The sequence below is a fragment of the Hippocampus bargibanti genome, linkage group LG19, assembly GCF_051943395.1.
Source record: "Hippocampus bargibanti isolate YZ-2025 linkage group LG19, ASM5194339v1, whole genome shotgun sequence".
NCBI lineage: Eukaryota > Metazoa > Chordata > Actinopteri > Syngnathiformes > Syngnathidae > Hippocampus > Hippocampus bargibanti.
Window position 1 is genome coordinate 1,685,498 of NC_142752.1, and position 20,774 is coordinate 1,706,271.

At 38.2% G+C, this 20,774-nt stretch overlaps 2 protein-coding genes across 6 annotated transcripts; one reads left to right on the forward strand and one right to left on the reverse strand.

The window, feature by feature from the left end:
• The first annotated feature begins 340 nt into the window (after positions 1 to 340).
• On the forward strand, positions 341 to 3,016 carry fbxo16 (F-box protein 16). 2 transcript variants are annotated; one of them, XM_089022269.1, is made up of 7 exons: positions 341 to 1,477; positions 1,541 to 1,747; positions 1,819 to 1,989; positions 2,062 to 2,279; positions 2,347 to 2,458; positions 2,531 to 2,735; positions 2,876 to 3,016. In XM_089022269.1, the coding sequence occupies exons 2-7, from the start codon at positions 1,589 to 1,591 to the stop codon at positions 2,938 to 2,940; spliced, it is 930 nt and encodes a 309-aa protein (XP_088878395.1). In that variant the 5' UTR covers positions 341 to 1,477; positions 1,541 to 1,588; the 3' UTR covers positions 2,941 to 3,016. The 2 variants fall into 2 exon arrangements, with proteins under 2 accessions (XP_088878395.1, XP_088878394.1); XM_089022268.1 differs by having other exon boundaries at positions 341 to 569; positions 1,442 to 1,747.
• cyria (CYFIP related Rac1 interactor A) lies at positions 2,620 to 17,322 on the reverse strand. Of its 4 annotated transcripts, XR_016118495.1 has the most exons (15): positions 17,198 to 17,322; positions 11,570 to 11,625; positions 10,231 to 10,311; positions 9,938 to 10,017; positions 8,416 to 8,537; positions 8,227 to 8,332; positions 8,006 to 8,142; positions 7,700 to 7,777; positions 6,671 to 6,787; positions 6,495 to 6,574; positions 5,658 to 5,784; positions 5,519 to 5,589; positions 4,793 to 4,911; positions 2,856 to 2,953; positions 2,620 to 2,758 (listed from the first exon to the last, which is right to left on the reverse strand). XR_016118495.1 is itself a non-coding variant. In XM_089022270.1 (13 exons), exons 4-13 carry the CDS (start codon positions 10,008 to 10,010, stop codon positions 4,848 to 4,850), a joined length of 975 nt encoding a protein of 324 aa, XP_088878396.1. In that variant the 5' UTR covers positions 10,011 to 10,017; positions 10,231 to 10,311; positions 11,570 to 11,625; positions 17,198 to 17,322; the 3' UTR covers positions 4,106 to 4,847. The 4 variants fall into 4 exon arrangements, 3 of the variants coding, with proteins under 3 accessions (XP_088878396.1, XP_088878397.1, XP_088878398.1); XM_089022270.1 differs by lacking the exons at positions 2,620 to 2,758; positions 2,856 to 2,953 and having other exon boundaries at positions 4,106 to 4,911; XM_089022271.1 differs by lacking the exons at positions 2,620 to 2,758; positions 2,856 to 2,953; positions 10,231 to 10,311 and having other exon boundaries at positions 4,106 to 4,911.
• Positions 17,323 to 20,774: the final 3,452 nt, after the last annotated feature.

Sequence of the window (20,774 nt, forward strand, 5' to 3'; positions counted from 1 at the left end):
AGATAGAAGGCTAGATGGTGACCTAAATAGTTAGCTAGCTAGCTAGCTATATATATAGATAGATAGATAGATAGATAGATAGATAGATAGATAGATAGATAGATAGATAGATAGATAGATAGATAGATAGATAGATAGATAGATAGATAGATAGATAGATAGATAGACAGACAGACATTTAAGCACGCCTTTATCATGCACACACCACAGCATCCTCTGGGTGTGTGACATTCTCTGGCAACCAGGCCGTGTAAGGAAAGCACACTCACCGTTACTATGGGAACATGTAAACCACGCACAGGAGGCGCATTAGGAAGTCGAGTTATCGTTAGAGACATGCCCAAGCTATGGAATAAAAAAAAACATTTAGTTTCGATGTTGGAGTTATTCTTCCCGCCTGAAATGATAGTGAGTTTATTATGTACATGTTTAGTTTAACACGATCACCTCCGTGACTCCAGATGAGTAAGAAAACGCCGCACGCGACGATGTCCTCTGCAAGTCCTGCTAAAATGCAGACCAAGATGAGCGCCTGGACACCTCTGAACCACTCGGTTTCCAACAGTAAGGTCAGAAAATAAAAATGGCAATGATTTCAACATGAAACGCATGACCATGAACCGAAATAAAGACTTTAGGTAAACATCAGGAGTGGTCCATCGATGAGAAGGTTTCTTCAACCGTCATCTGTACTTCTTTGAAGGTGTCTGACGTTTTTATCCAACTTCTTACCCAAGAGGCTTCGCCAGTGAACTAAAATTTGCTGGTAGTTTTGGCCCTATATATATATACAGGCAACATCGGGATTTACGACGAGTTCCGTTCTGACCGCATGGTCGTAAGTCGAAATCCATTCAAAATGTTGAATAGAGACTCGTAGGATAAATGACTCACAACCTCCCCCCCCTCTGGTGCCATCCCGCGGTAGATTGCTGGGTGAGTGTGTGACATGATGGCTGTCCAAAAATGTCGTATGCGTTGTCGGCCTGCTAGCGCGTTGCGCTACCAGGCGTAGAATTAAAACAATAAAAATAGGGTCTGGATGTCGTGGTCGTAAGTACGGGTGGTTGTAAGTCAAGCCAGTCGTAAGTCGGATGTTACCTGGATATCCCTACTGTCCAGATGTGGCCAGTGCCAGACTCTGCTATGCTATCCCTGCTCTCAGGTTGGGGGGGGCAGAGGCTACACTGATTACTTTTATTGTCCTGACTGATTATGGGGTCTACGACTGGCCTGATTGCCGCATTTGCTCTGGTATCGCCTCATCAGCATCACTAAGCCTATGCTGCCAAAGAAAACTGTTGTAGGAACGATACAAATTAAACCTCACCCCACCATGGCTGAAGAATCCTTCTCATCGATGGACCAATCCTGTACGACTGAGAGCTTACACAGACGTATCAAAGGTGTCGTTTAAAATGAACATCCTTGTCATTTTCAGATTTTTGAGGAGCGGCGAAGCCTTCTAGTAAAGTGGGTAGGTGGATTTCTGCGTTCAGATTCCGCTAGCGCGTCTCCATTTGATGGCCTTGCTCGTCAGTTCGCCAGATGGTCCGACCGACAGAGGAAGTCGGTGCTGCGCGACTTCATGGAAGGCTGCACTAAGGAGCAGCTACGTTTTATCGACCGCTGCGTCAGTCGACGGCTTCCTCCGCTAGCCGCTGACTTCACTCGCATTCTCCCGAGAGCCATTTGCCTCTACATCTTCTCCTTCTTGGATCCTCGTAGCCTCTGTCGCTGCGCACGGGTAAGGAACTAACCGTGCTAGCACCAGGTAACAAACGTGTAACCTGGGAGAGGTTGTACCCGTGACGACAGGTGAGCTGGCACTGGAAAAGCATCGTGGACCTGGACCAGCTCTGGATGCCCAAGTGTCTGAAACTCGGTTGGTTCATCGGATTTTCCCCGACGGTTTTTGAGCAAGGCGTGTGGAAGAGGCACTACATCAACAGTGTGCAAGAGATTCTGCTCGCTGCGCCGATCAAAAAGGTCTCCAAAGATTTTTTTTTCTTCACATGAAACAGGTGTCCAAACATGGTGGTCTAAAACCTATCACCGCAGGACGCCTGGCCACAAGAACAGACACAAGGGCTCTCCCTGGATGAGGTCCTCCAAGGATCCACCAACCAGGACGTCGGGGTGACGTCCAGGAGCAGATTCATAAAAGACAAGAAAGTAATCGTGAATCCACCTTGGAGAGACTCGGATAGATGTCCTAAAGACATCGTCCGCTTCAACTATCTGGACAATTCGGACTCTGTCGGACAAACGAGCCCAACGTAAGGCAGGAAGTAGCTTTTTGGGGTTCTGGGTAGTCTGTCAATCAAGATTCTTGTCTGTTTCCAGGAAGATGAAGAGCAAAGCGACCGTGTTTGGTAGGACAACGGAGGAACCGGACGACGGGAGACAGAAAAAGCGACTGGAGACCGCCTACAAACTGCGCAAAGCTAAATCGCTGGTAAAGCAAATGAGCAACATATCAAAACACGCTTCTTGAAGATCAAGATATGGTCTTCTTTGTATCTCATAGATGTTCCTCAGCACACCCCAACCTCCTTTGCCACCTCCTCCACCGCCACTTCAGAGCCAGTCTCGGCCCCAGTGGGCGTCTCATACTCAGAGCTACCCCAAGGAGGCAGCGGAGATCCTGCGTCCAGGTCCAGTGAGGACGGCGGTACCCAGGATGAGCGTGGAAGCGCTCAAGGCTTCCCAGCGTTCCAACAGGAGTCTTCCCAGTAGGTCATCGGCTCCTGTTGACCTATTCGTTTCCGTTTGAAAAAATGAAGACGAAGATTTGGCCCGCGGGCCTTGACTTGGACACCCGTGCTTTAACACATACAATTGGGAAAACTCACTTTATGGCTCCCTCTTACAGGTACACCGCTGTTTGAGTTTCAGCGCTGGACAATCCCTCTGTCAATCACACATTTCGCAGAATGACGCGCATGGACACCTGTAAGGAGACGAAGGAAAAAAAAATGTCCCCCATTTGTCTGCCATTTGTCTCCCATTTGTCCCCACGTTGGTATCTTTTAATAAAGCTAATCGAATATGAAATGTATCACATTTATTATCCAATTCACACAATCCCTTCAGCAATAAAATACAAATTTGACTTCATTAGCTTGTCCACAAAAAGGGGCGTTTCCGTTTTAAGACCGTTTAACAGAGTACAGTAGCTCAAAATGTTAATTATAAGGCAATAAAAAAAGACAGACGAGGGAATAAAAATATTCATAACATAATAATAATAATAAAAAGAAATCTCGGTAATAATTTAGAAATACATTAATTCCTTCACCTCACACACACACACACACACACGGACAGATAAGGCATAAAAAAATCTTTCAAAAGTGATCAATATATTAACAAGAGTGAAATAAGAATATAAACAGGGAGGGAGGGATGAAGAAGGGGGGGGGGGGGGTTGGTAAAAAATATCGATTATTTGAACATATTTTCATTTTTTTTTTTTACATAAATGGAACAATTATTGATTGTGTGGAGTACGTGCCCATTTTAAACAGATGCATTGTGCTCTTCTTGATTGACAGACATTAAAAAAAACAAAATTCGTCAACAAAACAACGATTATGTAAGGCCGAAAAGACTAAAAAATGTTCCCGTCGTCGAGTACACCTTGAACTCATTCACTGCCATTCACAAATTTATTCGGGAATTGAAAATAGTACTTAGAGCGCCATTCCCGAATTTGTTTGGCTTCTGTTTTTTTTCATGCTTGAGTGCCGATAAAGCACTGGTTATGTTTTTTTTCCTTTCCACAAGGGGGCAGCATTTCCTTTTTTTTCCATGTTAGTGCTTTGTTCCAGCTTTCAGCTGTTGTCTCAGCGCTATTTTTTGTTTTGTTTTTGTTTTTACTTCAAGATGGCGCCGCGAGAGTGGAGAAGCTCCTGTATTTTGTTTTTCTACTTCTTTTTTTCCTTTCCTCTTCCTTTCATAACTTTGCTGCTGTGAAATGTAAATTTCTCCACTGCGAGACGCATAGAGGTACATTCAATCTAATTATCTCCAATTATTAATTATTATTATTATTATTATTATTATTATTATTATTATTAGCTAGTCGTTAGCTGTCTAGCTAGCTATCAGGCTGGCTATCTATTAGTTATGTAGCCAGTCGTCAAGCTGTCTAGCTGGCTATCTATTAGCTCGGTATCTATCTATCTATCTATCTATCTATCTATCTATCTATCTATCTATCTATCTATCTATCTATCTATCTATCTATCTATCTATCTATCTATCTATCTATCTATCTATCTATTATTATTATTATTATTATTATTATTATTATTATTATTATTTCTATTAGCCAGCTAGCTAGCTTTCAATGTATTTGAGTTACTTCCGGGTTGAGTGAACGCTGGCGCGTGTGGCGGCCGCTGCTCACCCACAGAAAAACGTCTCCTGTGACTGTAAAGTGACCTTGAGAGTTTTGAAAGGCAATTATAAATGAAATGTATTATTATTATTATTATTATTATTATTATTATTATTATTATTATTATTATTATTATTTCTATTTGCTAGTGAGCTAGCTTTCAATCTATTTGAGTTACTTCTGGGTTGAGTGAATGATGGCGTGAGTGGCTGCCGCTGCTCGCCCACAGAAAAACTGACTGTAAAGTGACCTTTAGAGTTTTGAAAGGCACTTATAAATCAAATGTATTATTATTGTTTTGCACATCTGGCAGTGAATGAGTTAAAAATGGGGCGAATGCCTGTATGCAAAGTATGAAAAGGCCTTTTAAAAAATGTAAACATGTACATCTTATTTGAGTTCGGAGCTTCCATTTTCCTCATTTTGATTAAAAAAAATCAGATTACTGGAGCATCGATCGGATGTTTTTCGGAGTGGATTCGTCATTCAGGTGTTTTGTGGTGAATCTGTAGAGAAAAAACATATTTAGATGCACATTTGCGTTATTCAATAGAAATATCAACATTGGGGTCACGGGTGGGTCAGGGTCAACTTAAAAAATATTTGGGGGTTCGAACCCGGATTTAAGATATAGCACGTACAATGATACCTTGGCTTACGAACTTAATTGGTTCCCAGACAGTGTGTAAGGCGAAATGTGTGCATCCCAAAAAATAATTTCCCATAGGAAACCATTAAAATGAGGATAATCCGTTCCCAGGTCTCCATAAAACATAATTTTCTACTTTATAATTTTCTAAAAATACACAAAATATACCTTATTTTATGTATAATAAATGTGCATCAGCATTGAACACTTGATGAGGAACGTAGCCTTCTTCTATCACCATCTTGAGGAATGAGCAATGCTTTCTCTGCAATAATTTTACCTAGTTCCTCATCAATTGTGTTCTGCTTAGCTGGGTTGGAAGCTTTTTGCATCAAGTGTACAGATGGCTTGTGCGGGTTATTTGTGGAGCCTGATTGATGGGATTTTTTTTAACCTTGCAGTCTACACTCTGCCTTTGAACTATCAAAGTTGAAAGGAGTTCAAATTTCACTGCGACGACCTACTTGAGGGCGTTCAGCAGGCCTTCCACGTTGTCTGCCGGTTGGTCCTTCAGTACTTTGATGCAGCCTTTCATCTAGCAAGACAATCATCAAGATGAGTGGCATGGCGGCGACGGCCGCTTCCGCCCGGGTTGGCACTTACGTCGATTTTGGAGGACTTGTTGAAGGCCCCGTTGGGGTGGACGTGATCGTAAAGAATAATCACGCCGACCATGACCCTCATGCAGAATAGGAGAGTGTCTTCGCTGCTGAAGCGACTTGAATATTCCCTGCACAAAGAAGAAAAGGCTTAAAAATGTTATCGGATTTTCCGGTGTATAAGCCGCACCAGTGTATAAGGCGCACCTCCAATGAATGGTGTATTTTCAAAAAATTTCCATATATAAGGCGCACCAGAGTATAAGGCGCACCCCCAATGAATTGTATTTTCAAACTTTTTCCACATACTGTATAAGGCAAACCGGACTATAAGGCGCACCTATTTTATATAAGGCGCACCAATGAATATTTAATACACAAATATATCAAAGTTTTCCAAATATAAGGCACACTGCATTATAAGGTGCACCCCCAATGAAGGCACACCAGAGTATAAGGCGCACCTATTTTCAAACTATTTCCATATAGAAGGCGCACCTGTGTATAAGGCGCACCTTCAATGAATAAAAATAAAATAAAATATAATACACAAATATATCAAAGTTTTCCAAATATAAGGCACACCCCATTATAAGGTGCACCCCCAATGAATAGTGTATTTACAAACCTTTTCCATAAATAAGGCACATCAGACTATAAGGTGCACCTATTTTAAAACTATTTCCATATATAAGGCGCACCACATTATAAGGTTTTAAAGAAAATTAAGGCACCTTATACACCGGAAAATACGCTACTTATTTTTCCCGAAATGGTTTTGCTTTAGTCTCAATGGCCCTTTCAAAATAAAAGCACGCACTCCGTCCATATATGAACTCACGGTGTCTCCAACATGACTTTACAGACGCTGGCCATGGTGCTCAGACAGTCCGTCGTGTTCTCCAGCGGAAGAGTTTGGTTCTAGGAAATGATGCAAATCAAGGAAAATATGATCACAAAAAAAAAAAAAATGTAAACAAATGAAATATCGTTTGCAAACGACGCCTGCCCGCTTACCTCGGTTACAAAATTTGTGGTTGCGTTGCTGAGCGTTTTCAGCATCGGCGTAGCCTCGGCGTAAAACAGAGACATCCTATTGGCCATCTCGTTATTCACTTCGTTTTCAATATCCAGCTGCGTCATCACAATGAAAGGGGAAAAAAATGCTTTAAAAATAAAAAAATGACCTTTGACCTTTTGGATTCAGATGAACCAAGGAGCAAAGTGTAATGGTTGACTTTATTAACTCATTCGCTGCCATTTCACGATTTTTTTTTCAGGAATTGAAAATATGACGTAGAGCGCCATTTCCCAATATGTTCGTGTTTTGCTTTGTCTTCTTTGGGTGCCGATAAAGCGCTGGTCAGCCCACTGACAATTTTTTTCCCCTTCCACGATGGAGTAGCATTTTCCTTTTATCCCATGTTAGCGCTTTGTTACCACTGTTGTTAAAGCGCTATATAAATCAATACAGGTAACATCCGTGTTACGACCGGCGCGAGTTACGACTACCTGTACTTACGACCACCTGTACTTACGACCACCTGTACTTATAAAATGATAAAAATGATGCTAAAAGTTATAAAATGTATAAATGAACTGTAGTTTGGTATATAATAGTATTCAATAGAAAACGGTGCTTAACAATAACAGATTAACATGTGGTGTAAACATCACGTCGGCCATTTTGAATGGATTTCGACTTACGACCATTTGACTTACGACAGCTTTGTTGGAACGGAACCCGGTCGTAACTCGGATGTTACCTTTATATATGTTTTGTACAACTGCCCCCATTTCAAGCTCATATAACTCCAGACCCATATAACTTAGGAATTAACTTTTTTTTCTGATGAAAGAAGATAGTCTAAGCTTTCTTACGCTGCACTGAATGTTTATATAGTCCTAAAACTCACTATTCTGCTGGTCCTGTAATTCGAGTTGACAATGACAAAAACCCTGGCACTGGAGTGGACACATTTTTTTGCACATCGTCCGGCAGTGAATGAGTTAATCTACGTCGCTATTATTTCCGAAATAGCTCACATTCATATTGTTGATCCGGTTTCGACTGATGGTTCTTCTGTAGTAGCTGAAGTCATTTTGGATGGCGGGAATCCTCATCTGAGGTCAAACGAGCATCGAGTCAGAGGCGGGGGCGGGGCAAAAAAGTAATAAATATAATCATAATAATAATAAATGTCAATTATAAGCGCCTTTCAAAACTCTTAAGGTCACTTTACAGTCATAAGATAAGTTTTTTCTGCGGGTGAGCAGCGGCAGCCACACGCGCCAGCGTTCACTCGACCCGGCATATGTGAGATCACGATGTGAGAGTGCATCGTTGGTCACCTTGAGCTCATCGAAGCGCAGAGTGAAGTGAAGGATTTCTGCAAACTGTTTCGCTAGCGCCTGTTCCTTTTCGAGGTGCTGGGTGGGCGTGCAGGGGGGACACGTCAGGGACTCCAACAAACTCCCCAGAGCCTCCTCTGCATTTAAACAGAAAATTGCGACTATTGGGGTCCGTCGAAAAAAAAAGGAATACATAAAAATGTTGTGATATTACCACACACCAAGTCGTCGAGAGAAACAGTAGAACTTCTTGAGTTTGATGACAAGAGGGCACACCGAGTTCCAGGCTCGTTCTTGAAGCATGAAGTCACTTGGGTTTTGGATTGCCTAAAGGGGAAAAAGACATCCAGTATGAGCCCCGCATTCGTCATTGATTACATTGATGCCATTTTCATTGAGGTTCCTCTCACATCTCTGATTTCTTGTCCGGCTCCTTTGTAGGCCTGCAGACCCGACAGGATGCTTTCGGAGTCCCGAAGGACGGCGTCGACCTGGTTCCAGACTTCACACTCTCCTTCTGTGGGTTGCGCGTCTAAAGGTGGACACACACACACACACATAAAGCAACGAAAAGAAAAGAGCAAATATGATGAGGAAAATACATACAAAAGGCTTCCCCGTTTCCCAACGTCATATTTTGTGTCTTGTGTTTTTATTTCATCAATTGGTGTTAGTGGTGGGCAGATTTATTAGTTTTTATTTATTTATTTATTCAAACATGCATTAATTTAGCCATTGATTTATTAATCCATTCATCCATTAAAATGTATTTATTCATTCATTTATCCATTTATTTTTCCATTTATTTATTTATGTATTTCTATGTTCAAACACACATCTATTTATTTTTAAAGTTTATTTATTTATTTATTCAAACAAGCATTCATGTATTCATTAATCCATTCATCCATTACTTTATATATTTATTTATTTTAAAAATGTATTTATTTATCAATTGATTCATTGAGTCATTGAGTCATTAATCCATTAATTTATCTATTTATTTATTTATAAATTCATTTGTTCATCTATTTATTTATTTATGTATTTCTATCTTCTAACGCACGCCTATTTATTTATTTAGCCATTTATTTATTTATTTATTTATTTATTTATTTATTTATTCAAACAGGCATTTATTTCTTCATTTCTTCATTAATCCTTTCATCCATTAATGTATTGATTTATTTGATTATCCATTTATGGATTGATGTGTTTCTTTATTTACGCATTTATTTATTGATGTATTCATGCATTTATGTATGTATTTATTTATTTAATTATTCATGAATTGAATTTATTTATTTATTCAAACAGGCGTCTATTTATTTGCTCATCCATTTATTTATTTATTTATTCATTCAAACATGCGTTCATTCATTCATTCATTAATCCTTTCATTTATTTTGTATTCATTTATCCATTTATTTATGTGTTTATTCAAAAACATGCTCATTAATTCATTCATCCATCTATATATCTATTATTTATTAGTTTATCCATTTATTTATGTATTTATTTATATATTTATTTATGTATTCAGGCACATATTAATTTATCTATTTATTTATTCAAACACAACACACATTTATTAATTAATTTTGGAAGGTGAGTGCAATGCCGTTTGTTCATGGCAACAACCAATAGAGGGATACCTTTAAAAAAAAAAAAACAATTGCATAATAATTATAATAATAAAAACACATGATCAAATTGCACCAATATTTGTTTCCCAAACTAGTAAGGCATACATGCAGAAGAGAGCTAAAGCAAGCCGGCTAAGGTCAAGGGTCAACCTCATTTTCAGTTCATTTCGGATTTCAATGATGACAACAAATAATAGTAATCGGTGTTGGACAATCGAGAGGGGAATAGATTGACCCTTGACCTCTTGTGAGGAGAAGGGGGGTTGGAATAATGACTTTGGCTCACTTTCAAAGTCAAGGAAAAAGTTTGGCCCCTGTTCAAGCTCGCTGCAAGTGAGCACTTTTAACAGATTCCCCATTTGGCTTCTGAAAAAGAGAGAGAGGAAGAAAAGCGGAAGTGATGTTAAAAAGTGTTGAAAAACAGGTGAGAAATGGCGGATTTGGAGTTGAGTTGAGAGTGGCGTTTGTGCTAAGAGAAAACAAGAAGCAAAACCTGCAAACACAAACAAAATAAAAATCTTCTCCTTTTTCCACCTGTTTTTTTTTTTTTTTTTATCACCACTCCTCCGCCAGACTTACTTTCAAAGTCCAGGAAAAAGTGAGGATAGTTCTCTATTTCCCTTGTTAGGACTTTTAGCAGGTTACCCATCCCAGCAAAACCTGATGGGCAAAATTGTCGTCAAAAAGACATACACGCAAAAATAAGAATAATATAATAATAATCAAATCAGGAGGCAGTATATGAAAATGCTTCGCCGTGCCGGATTTTGTGAGTACAACGTGACCGCAAAAATAAAATACAATAAAATGATATAAAATGAATACATAAAAACAAAACTAAAATAAAATAAAATTCAGTTATATATATAAAAGCTAAAATAAAAGAAAATTATATATACAAAACTAAAATAAAAATAAAAATAAAAATAAAAATAGTACAAATTAAAAATAAAAATAAAAATAATAAAAATAAAAATAAAAATAAAAATAAAAATAAAAATAAAAATAAAAATAGTATAAATAAAAATAGTACACATAAAAATAGTACAAATAAAAAAAGTACAAATAAAAATAAAAATAAAAATAAAAAAATACATAAAAAAAAAAATAAAAATAAAAATAAAAAAAATAAAAATAAAAATAAAAATAAAAATACAAATAAAAATAAAAATACAAATACAAATAAACCAATTCAGGGTGTCCCCCAACTTGCGCCCAAAGACGTTGGGATAATCAAAAAACCTACATTCGTCCCGCAATGGGGAAATTTGCATAGCCTCCAGCTCCCCCCTTGAGCCCTCACCCGCATGACCCTAATGAGGATTGAAATAAATGAAAAAAATAAATACAATATTTGTTTTAAATAAATAAATAAATGCAAGAAAATAAAATAAACTGAGACCGCCGCCATTGAATGTGAACATTTCCACTTGTGCAACAAGAACGAAAGTGCACATTAATCATCTTCTGTAGAGAGTGAGTCTTTCTTCAGCAGTGTGAAGTCACAACAAAAGACGCAGTGTGCTTTCACCGCGCACATGATGATCACACTGCATTTCTCTATGCGCCCCCCCCACACCCCCCCACCAACGAGTCGCGACTAAAGTCAGTCCCGCTATTCATTCCTCACGCACATTCCCACACACAAATAATCGGGCATCATGAAGTCTGCCAGCTTTGATTCCCTGGCGAGTCTTGGATTGGATGACTGTGCAAGCACATTGACAGTGGATTAAATGCAGGATTGCACCAGAGGTCTGACCGGCGCTTTATGGCAGCGAATGAGTTAAACTCAATAAAGTTATCGATAGGAATGAAAAAAAAGTTACGTACGCAACCGTCTTGCTTCATTAAAAGATGTGATTAAATAAAGGTCAGTGTGAGTTATTGCCCAAAATGGTGTCCTGGACTGTTTTACCTTCTGTGGAGCAGGACCTCAGGTTGCTGTCAATCTCATTCGGGTTGTCCTTCTCTCTGAAATGAGAAGAAAAACAATTAATAATAAAATAATAATAATACATAAAAATAAAAATAAAAATAAAAATATAATATAATATAATAATAAAATAAGTAATAAAAAAATATAATAATATAATATAATAATAATACTACGAATAATAATGATAATAATAATAATAATAATTAATAATAATAATAAAATAAAATAAAATAAAATAAAATAAAATAAAATAAAAAATAATATAATATAATATAATATAATATAACAAAATAAGTAATAAAAATATAATATAATATAATATAATATAATATAATAATATAATATAATATAATATAATATAATATAATTTAACATAATATAATATAATAATATAATAATACTACTACTATAATAATAAAATAAAATAAAATAAAATAAAATAAAATAAAATAATAAGAATTGGGTTGAAATCAACATTATCTAAGGGTTTTGCTTTTCTACTTTCATTTCTTTCATCACTTTTCTGCTGTGAAATGTAAATTTCTCCACTGCGAAACTAATAAAGGCAAATCCAATCCAATCCAATCCAAAATGAAAACAAACCTGACCACCTCCCCAACCATCCTGACTCACGCATGCATCACGACAGCGCACACGCACACTCATCACTGAATTAATCAAAAGTGAAATGGACTCGACTGTATCCAAAATAGAGCCGATTAAGCTTCCGTCTGGAGGATCAAATATCAACGGTCGGGCTGCTAATGGTCAGTGGGATGAAATGCAAGTCCTCAAAGGAGGTCGGGGGTGGGGGGGGGGGTGGTCAAGAGAAACCAGATGAGTTGTGATCCAAAGGGTGCAAGATAAATAACTTGATACCAAACCTTTAAATCATCATTATTTTATTTTTTTACACTTAAATTGAGTGGTCATTTTTTTTACTAAATAATTTTTTGACTAAATAAAAACCCGCAATTCATTTTTAAAAATAATTGATTTATTCACGAACCTTTTATTTATTTATTTATTTATTTGTTCATTCATTCATTTTTTATTTATTCATTTGTTAATTTCTTTTTTCATTCATTAATTTAGTTATTTATTTATTTATTCATTCATGTATGCATGTATTTATTCATTTATTCATTCATTTAATCATCCATTCATTTGTTTCTTTTTCCATTTTTAAGTCATTTATTTATTCAATCATTTATCAATTAATTTACTCAGTCATTAATTCATTTTTAATTCATGTATTTATTCATTAATTTATTTATTTATTCATTCATTTATGCATGTATTTATTCATTTAATCATCCATTCATTTGTTTCTTTTTCCATTTTTAAGTCATTTATTTATTCAATCATTTATCAATTAATTTATTCAGTCATTAATTCATTTTTAATTCATGTATTTATTCATTAATTTATTTATTTATTCATTTATTTATTTATTTGTTGATTCATTCATTTTTATTAATTCATTTGTTAATTTCTTTTTTCATTCATTTATTTATTTATTCATTCATTCATGCATGTATGTATTCATTTATTCATTAATTTAATCATCCATTCATTTGTTTCTTTTTCCATTTTTAAGTCATTTATTTATTCAATCATTTATCAATTAATTTATTCAGTCATTAATTCATTTTTAATTCATGTATTTATTCATTAATTTATTTATTTGTTATTCATTCATTCATTTTTTTAATGAATGTATTATTATTATTATTATTATTATTATAAAATCTGTCAGCAAAAAAAGGTGCCTTGAAAATTGGGTTAGGGGGGCAGCGTCCTCTCATGGTTTCTCTTCACTGGAGCAAATGTGACAAGCGAAAGCGTGTTGGGGGTTGAGCACGCTTGCCAGGAGCTTGCTGACATTTTGCCCTAATATGGGCACGGCGAGGGTGGGATGGGATGGCGTAAGGCTGCGTTCGAGTGAGAAGGGGGGGGGGGCGGCGGTTATGGGGGTTGCCTTGCAACATCACAATGGCCGCTTAGCGTCTCTGCCTTACAATGGCTCACGCGTTATCGTTTCCTCTTATTTCAAACACCGGAACGGGATTTAACTGTTTGAGGCTAAGAAGTAAGAAGGTCACTTTAAGGAGGAGGGGGGGGGGGTCTCTAAAATGGCGTCTTGTCATTCTCAATACATATATGTCATTTTGCCTCATATAAAGCCCAGCCCAGCCCAGCCATTATATCACCACATACTCGAGTCACTGACAACAGGATGCTATTAGCTATATAGCTAATTTGTAACAGACAAGAAGCAGACAGAATGAACTCAACACAACAAGCTATCTAGAATAATAATACATTTCGTTTGTAAGCGCCTTTCAAAACTCTCAAGGTCACTTTACAGTCACGGGATCGGTTTTTCTGTGGGTGAGCAGCGGCAGCCACATGCGCCAAGCGTTCACTCAATTTCCCATTCATATTAATTAATTAATGTATTTATTTATCCATGCATTCATTTATTTTTTTGATAGCTAGCTAGCTACCAGATAGCTAATAGACAGCCAGCAAGCCAGATAGCTAATAGATAGCCAGCTAACTAGATAGCGAGCTAATAGATAGCTAGCCAGCTAATAGATAGCTCATAGATAGCCAGCTAACCAGCCAGCCAGCTAATAGATAAACATTTATGGCAGCGTAAAAAAACCTTAGACTCTCTTCTTTCATGAGAAAAAGGAGTTATTTCCTAAATTATATGGGTCTGGAGTTATCTGAGCTTGAAATGGGGGCAGCTGCCCAAAATACAATGCAATACATACATATTGGTTTATATAGCGCTTTAACAACAGTTGAAGCTAGAACAAAGTGCTAACATGGAAAAAAACAGGAAAATTCTGCCCCTGTGTGGAAGGGGAAAACATTGCCAGAGGTCTGACCAGCGCTTTATCAGCACCCAAGCACAACAAAAAAAAAACAAACAAAAAAAATGAACCATTTCGGGGAATGGCAGACTCATTACGTTCTATTCCTGGGAAGACTTTTCGGAACATCGGATGGTGTTAGGAGAAGAAAGTAAGCGTGAAAACCCCTAGCGAGATACGCTACAATGAACAATAGCGAGAGGAAAACAAGCCAATGCAAGAGGGAAAGTCAAAGAGGCCGTTTGGTATTTGAAGAGGAGGAGGCGGAGTAGCCGTCTGTCTGACCGCCACCAACCATTTCAGCGTCAAAAACAAAAAAAAAAACAAAAAAAATTCCTCCATCTCCTCTACTCAATGCTACTTGTGTTCTCCTAAATCGCGCACAGAACCGACGGGTGGCGTTTGGTGATGCGAGCACGTCTTGCACAAATAAAACGCTGCCTCAGTGTCCCCGATGGAATTCCGATCGCAGACCAAACAAAATGTGTCCTTAAAAAAAAAAAAAACATATGAGCTCATAAACTGTCGGGGGAAATGGGACAATATTATGGCTGCTGAAGTCCAATGTGACTTTGTTTGATTTTATTTTGAAAATCAGATTTGGGGCAATGGTTTCAGCAAAGATTAACTCATTATTAACTCATATATCAATCAAAATGTATGTATTGATTGATATAACTATACCAATCAATATGTATGTTGAACGGGGTCACCCTTGCTGGCTACCTCGCTAGCTATCTATTTGCTATATATGTGCTATCTATTAGCTGTCTAACTAGCTATCTAGCTATCTATTAGTTATCTATTATCTAGCTAGCTAACTTGATCTATTTGAGTTATTATTAAACCGGGTCACCGTTGCTGGCTGCCTAGCTAGCTAGCTATTTGCTATCTATTAGCTGTCCAACTAGCTAGCTATCTATTAGTTATCTATTAGCTAGCTAGCTAACTCGATCTATTTGAGTCATTCCCGATTGAACGGGGTCACCGTTGCTGGCTACCTAGCTCGCTATCTATTTGCTATCTATTAGCTGTCTAACTAGCTAGCTAGCAATCTATTAGCTATCTATTTGAGTTATTCCCGGTTGAATGAATCAATACCGTGGTACATAAAGGGCTAACACTTACAGGCAAGCCTTGACTATATATCGGCTCAATTTCCCCTAAATTGGCAAGCGTCATTCAATGGAGTAAACGAAATCCGATGTATGGCGTCCGTTGAGTCATTATGGTCAAGAAATATGTACTCAGAACTGCAGTTTGTGAGGCGAAACGAGGGTTGTTGCAGTTGCACTAGGCAAACCGGTTGATTTCAGCAATACAACAAATAGGGCGGGTCGGAGTTGACAAGCATTATGATGATGATGATGATGATGATGGGGGAGGGGGGTATTGTGGAAAATGCACAACGCCTCGTTTAATAAGAGCTGACAGGTTGAAATGAATAGAATCCAAGTGAGCTTCTTTAATAATAATAATAATAATAATAATAATACATTTCATTTCTAAAAAAATAGGGTCTGGAGGTGATGGTCATGAGTACAGGTGGTCGTAAGTTGAGCCGGTCGTAAGTTGGATGTTACGTGGATATGTCACAAAACACCAATTGCATGATGACAATATAATAATAATAATAATAATAATAATACATTTCTAACCGCCTTTCAAAAGTTTCAAGGACACTTTACAGTCATAGGATATTTTTTCTGAGGGTGAGCAGCGGCAGCCACACGCGCCAAGCGTTCACTCAATTTCCCATTTTTTCCCATTCATATTAATTAATTAATTTATTTATTTATACATGCATTCATTTATTTTTTTGGGTGCATTTATTTTTTTTGTTATTCAATGAACTACTTATTTGTTTGCACAATTATTTATGAATTTATTTATCTGTTTATTTATTCATTTATCCATTCATTTTGTTTTTGCTGATGAAACCGGCCCCTCCATTCCATCAAGCCATCACCGATCATCACAAAGGTAAAGAAAACGACTTTATTATACAGTACAGTTTATTTCTTTAAGGTATATTTTGTGTAGTTTTAAGGCTTAGAAAATTAGAAAGTAGAAAATTATGCTTTATGGGGACCTGGGAACGGATTATTCTCATTTTAATGGTTTCCTATGGGACATTAATTTTTGGGATACACACTTTTCGCCTCACACACTCTGTCTGGGAAGCAATTAAGTTCGTAAGCCAAGGTATCACTGTACTGTACTTTGAGCCTTCTTTTTCACCACAGAGCAACAAGTCATCTGAGCGTTCCAGCCAATAATATTATCCTCTCGGGAGATCCTCCACATAGCTGGCTAATGTGCTTCCAAATTAGATGTTGACAACTTGCTAGTAGCAATTTCCAATTGAAAAAAAAATACATTCAATGCATGCAATGAACTAAATTTCAGGGTCAACCAAAAGTGTTGTAAAGAAAGAGTAAATACGACACCGGTGATAAAACGCACGTGGGCAAAGGGCACCACTGCACTGGGAAATTTTTTTTTATGATCCTTCCAGTCGATAAAACAGAACATTTGGATCATTGCATAGCTTGACGAGGCTAATAAGAGCTAGCGGGTTAGTTAGCCTCGCCGGCATCGCTTCCCCATGTGAGCTCATTTTGACAGCGAGGGGATAGTCGCACCATTTGGGGAAAGTAACTAGCACAGCGTTGTAGGCGTAAAAAGGGGGGTAGGGACAAAAAATTGAGAGCAAACTCACAGTTTTTGTCTTCGGATGAGTTATTGAAGCAGGTAATCAATGAAAAAGTACGTAAGTAGGTCCTTTTCGGCGACCTTGGTGACACGGTCGGTCCAGCTTCAGTCACAGCGTAGGCCACGCCCCTCTGGTAGCAGAAAAACACTAAAAAACTGTCCATGAGATAAATCCCGCCTATTTATATTCTGATTGGTCAATATTAGGGACAGTCCAAAATTAGCCAATTAAATGTCACTCATTCCTTTTAGTACACACCCACTTTTTAGTGGATGAAATTGTCAATTTTAGGACACATTTGACACGTCGATTCGTCATTATTGCCGGAAATAACATCAATATTTCAGACATTATACACATACATACCACGCAAAGATGAAATGCAAACAAAAAATCATATTGACAGCAACATGGCGGGCAAAAAAATACGTTTTAATGGCTTGTTTACAAATAGTTTGTGGCGTGCCTGCCCACTCATCATGCGTGAAAGCAAACAGCGACATAAATCTTTTCTAAAAGCCTCTCTGAGAGCATGGCGTTCTGTACTTCTTTTCTTTGGAAATAGTCAGGCTAATTAACACAATAACCCTCCACAAACTGACGATCTTTGTAGTATGACGGTGATTGCAGTATTTTTATGTACATTTCCATACGCGAATGAAACTGTTTTTATGTTATTGTCTTTTTGTGTGTGTGTGTGTAGGCCATTTTCGTTATATTTTGTCGAATTATAATGATAACAGACATTTCTAAATCAAATTTATCGCGGGTGCGACGTAAAAAAACCACCAGTGTAATTTTCTTATCCAATACTGACGTCTAGTGTCGTATTTTGGTATTGTTGATAAAAGTGGTGCAAAAACTCCCCATTCCCCTCCCCCAAAAAATGTAATTAAAAATTATAATTGTTAAAATTATGGGAAAATCATACTTCAGAGGAACAGTGTGTACGCATGTGCTAATTGGCATGGTTTTATAAAATTATATAAATGAATCAATGTGCTCGTCATACAACTGCATTCTATGCAATATATATATACAGTAAAGTCTCGTTATATCGATATCCAAGGGCGTCCGAAAAATATCGATATAACCGGGACTATCGATATATCCGATATCGATATAACGAGGCTTTACTGTATATGTTATGGGTATTTTAGATGCTATGAAACGTTTTTCTGGCGTCAGTTAGGAAACAAAAAAAATGGTGTCGGTTATCCTTTAAGTGTCTAAATTTGAAATAAAAAGCCAGATCAGTGTAATTTTTTTTCTCTCCCTTTCTCACGCTCCCTCTCTCGCTGTGCATTACACTCGCCCCCGCTTTGACAGTAAACAGCCTTTTTCAGATCTACCAGCCCCCCCCCCCCCCCTGCAGACCTTTGCAGCAGTTGTTGGATGTTAGCGGACAGTCTCATCTGATTAGCTTGGTCATACCCCCCCCCCCCCACACCCCACCATTGCTCCATCCTTCCTTTCCATCCCTTTCTGGTCTGTCTTATGTGCTTTGGTGCAGATTTTGAGAGAAGAGCATCTGTCAGATGGCTTTCAAAATGACAACGCGACATCAACAGGGAGCTTTGGGAATGAAATGATGCTCATCTGAAGACAGAACTGCATTGCGTGAACGAGAGAGGTTCTTTAACGAATGACATATGACCCCCCCCCCCCCTCCCTCGAGTGAAATTTTTGCATAGGAAAACTGCACTGCGTCACACTCAAGGATAAAAAGAATGGAGATCCGTCCATCCATCTGGAAGCACAATAAAGGGAAGATTGAACGAGCGGAAGAATCATTATTCGGGTCATACAAACTCTCATGAAATATGGAGATTTATTCATGGGAGTCATTGCTAGATTTGGAAGTGTGGAGTGGTTTCTCCTTTCCCACGGACTTGCGGGATCGGTTTCCACTGCATAAGGGGCTGTGTGAATGGTTGTCTCTATGTGACTGACTGGCGACCAATCCAGGGTATATGATCTGTTGAAAATGGATGGACGGGCGGATGTGGAATTGGATTGGATTAGCCTTCATTAGTGGAGAAATTTACATTTCACAGCAGCAAAGTGATGGAAGGAAGAGGAAAGGAAAGGAAGAAGTAGAAAAACAAAACTGCTGCTGCTGTAAAGGCTGCCACTCTCACGGCGCCATCTTGAAGTCAAAAACACCAATAAAAAAACTAAATAATATGACAACACAAAGACAGTCATTCAATCTTAAGCACTTTCTGCACCCTCCTTGTGACATGAAGCAGTTCTAGATGAAACAGGAGAGGATCAGAGCGTCCTTTTCACCAGTGGATCAATGACATCATGGTGAACTGTGTCTACTATAAGCTAAATGTTGAAAACAAACAAAAAACCTGTAGAATTCCATTGACGAAAAGAAATTTACTCACATCTCCTGCTCCCCACGTAAATACGCTTCAATTCCAAGTCGCAAAAGTCTCCTCCTTGATGAATATCATGGCCAAAAATGCTGAAAATAAATCTGTATCCGTTCCACATGACGCACAACAACTCAAAGTGACTAAAAACGACCAAAAAAAAACAAAGCAAAGGTAACATCCGACTTACGACCGAGTTCCGTTCCGACCAAACGGCTGTAAGTCAAAATGGTCGTAAGTTGAAATCCATTCAAAATGTTAAAGAGACTCGGAGGCTAAATGACTCGCAAACTCCCCCCTCCTGGTGCCATCACGCGGTCGATTGCTGTGCGAGTGTGAGATGCTGGCTGGCTCGCCAAAATTGTCGTACACATTGCAAGCCTGCTAGCACGTAGAATTAAAAAAATTAGGAAATAGGGTCTGAAGGTCGTGGTCGTAAGTACGGGTGGTCGTAAGTCGAGTTAGTCGTAAGTCGGCTGTTACCTGTATATGTTTTCTATATGTCAACAGCATCTATGAAAAATACTCAAGGAAAAAATCTGCGGACGGAAACGATTCAACTTATGACAGAAACCCTGACAACAGCGCTCTCTCTCTCTCTCGCATAGAAATCTTTCAAGACCAATCATGATCCTTTCCGACATGAGCTCTTCATTTACTTAAAAAAAGTGATAGAAAAGTGGGCGAAAAAAAACGGCACAGCGCATCGAGTGAATCATGTATCGGCCCTGAAATATACATGAACTATTTCACTCCGCGTTTGAATTATGTAATGCAGGCCCTGCCGAATAAAGTTCTCTTGCGTAACATATGCAAAAAAAAAAAAAAAAAAAAAAAAATGTCAGGGTTGAGTGAACGCCGGCGCGTGTGGCTGCCGCTGCTCACCCGCAGAAAAAAAAATATACTGTGACTGTAACGTGCCCTTGAGAGTTTTGAAAGGCGCTTATGAATGAAATGTATTATTATTATTATAATAATGTCATCATGCAATCGGCTCCCGATGAGCGTTGCCTTTTACGGAGCTCCTCACATCAGACCCCCCCCCCCAAGACTTCAATCAATGGCTCTTCTATTTTTAGAAACATCCCCCCTCCCCTTTATGAAGACAGCCAGTCCCTCACCCCCCCCCCCCCACGCCCTCCTTCACAACATGCACCCCCATCAGGGAAAGCCTACCAGGGAGAATCCCCCCCCTTTTT

Coding starts and splice junctions, on each gene's coding strand:
- fbxo16 (XM_089022268.1), top strand. CDS start 462: ATGAGTAAGAAAACGCCGCACGCGACGATGTCCTCTGCAAGTCCTGCT. Junction 570..1,441: donor ACTCGGTTTCCAACAGTAAG/GTCAGAAAATAA, acceptor TGTCATTTTCAG/ATTTTTGAGGAGCGGCGAAG. Junction 2,736..2,875: donor TTCCAACAGGAGTCTTCCCA/GTAGGTCATCGG, acceptor TCCCTCTTACAG/GTACACCGCTGTTTGAGTTT.
- cyria (XM_089022271.1), bottom strand. CDS start 10,010: ATGGGGAATCTGTTAAAAGTGCTCACTTGCAGCGAGCTTGAACAGGGG. Junction 8,538..9,937: donor CTTTTTCCTTGACTTTGAAA/GTGAGCCAAAGT, acceptor GTCCACCTTTAG/ACGCGCAACCCACAGAAGGA. Junction 8,333..8,415: donor CCGGACAAGAAATCAGAGAT/GTGAGAGGAACC, acceptor TTTCCCCTTTAG/GCAATCCAAAACCCAAGTGA.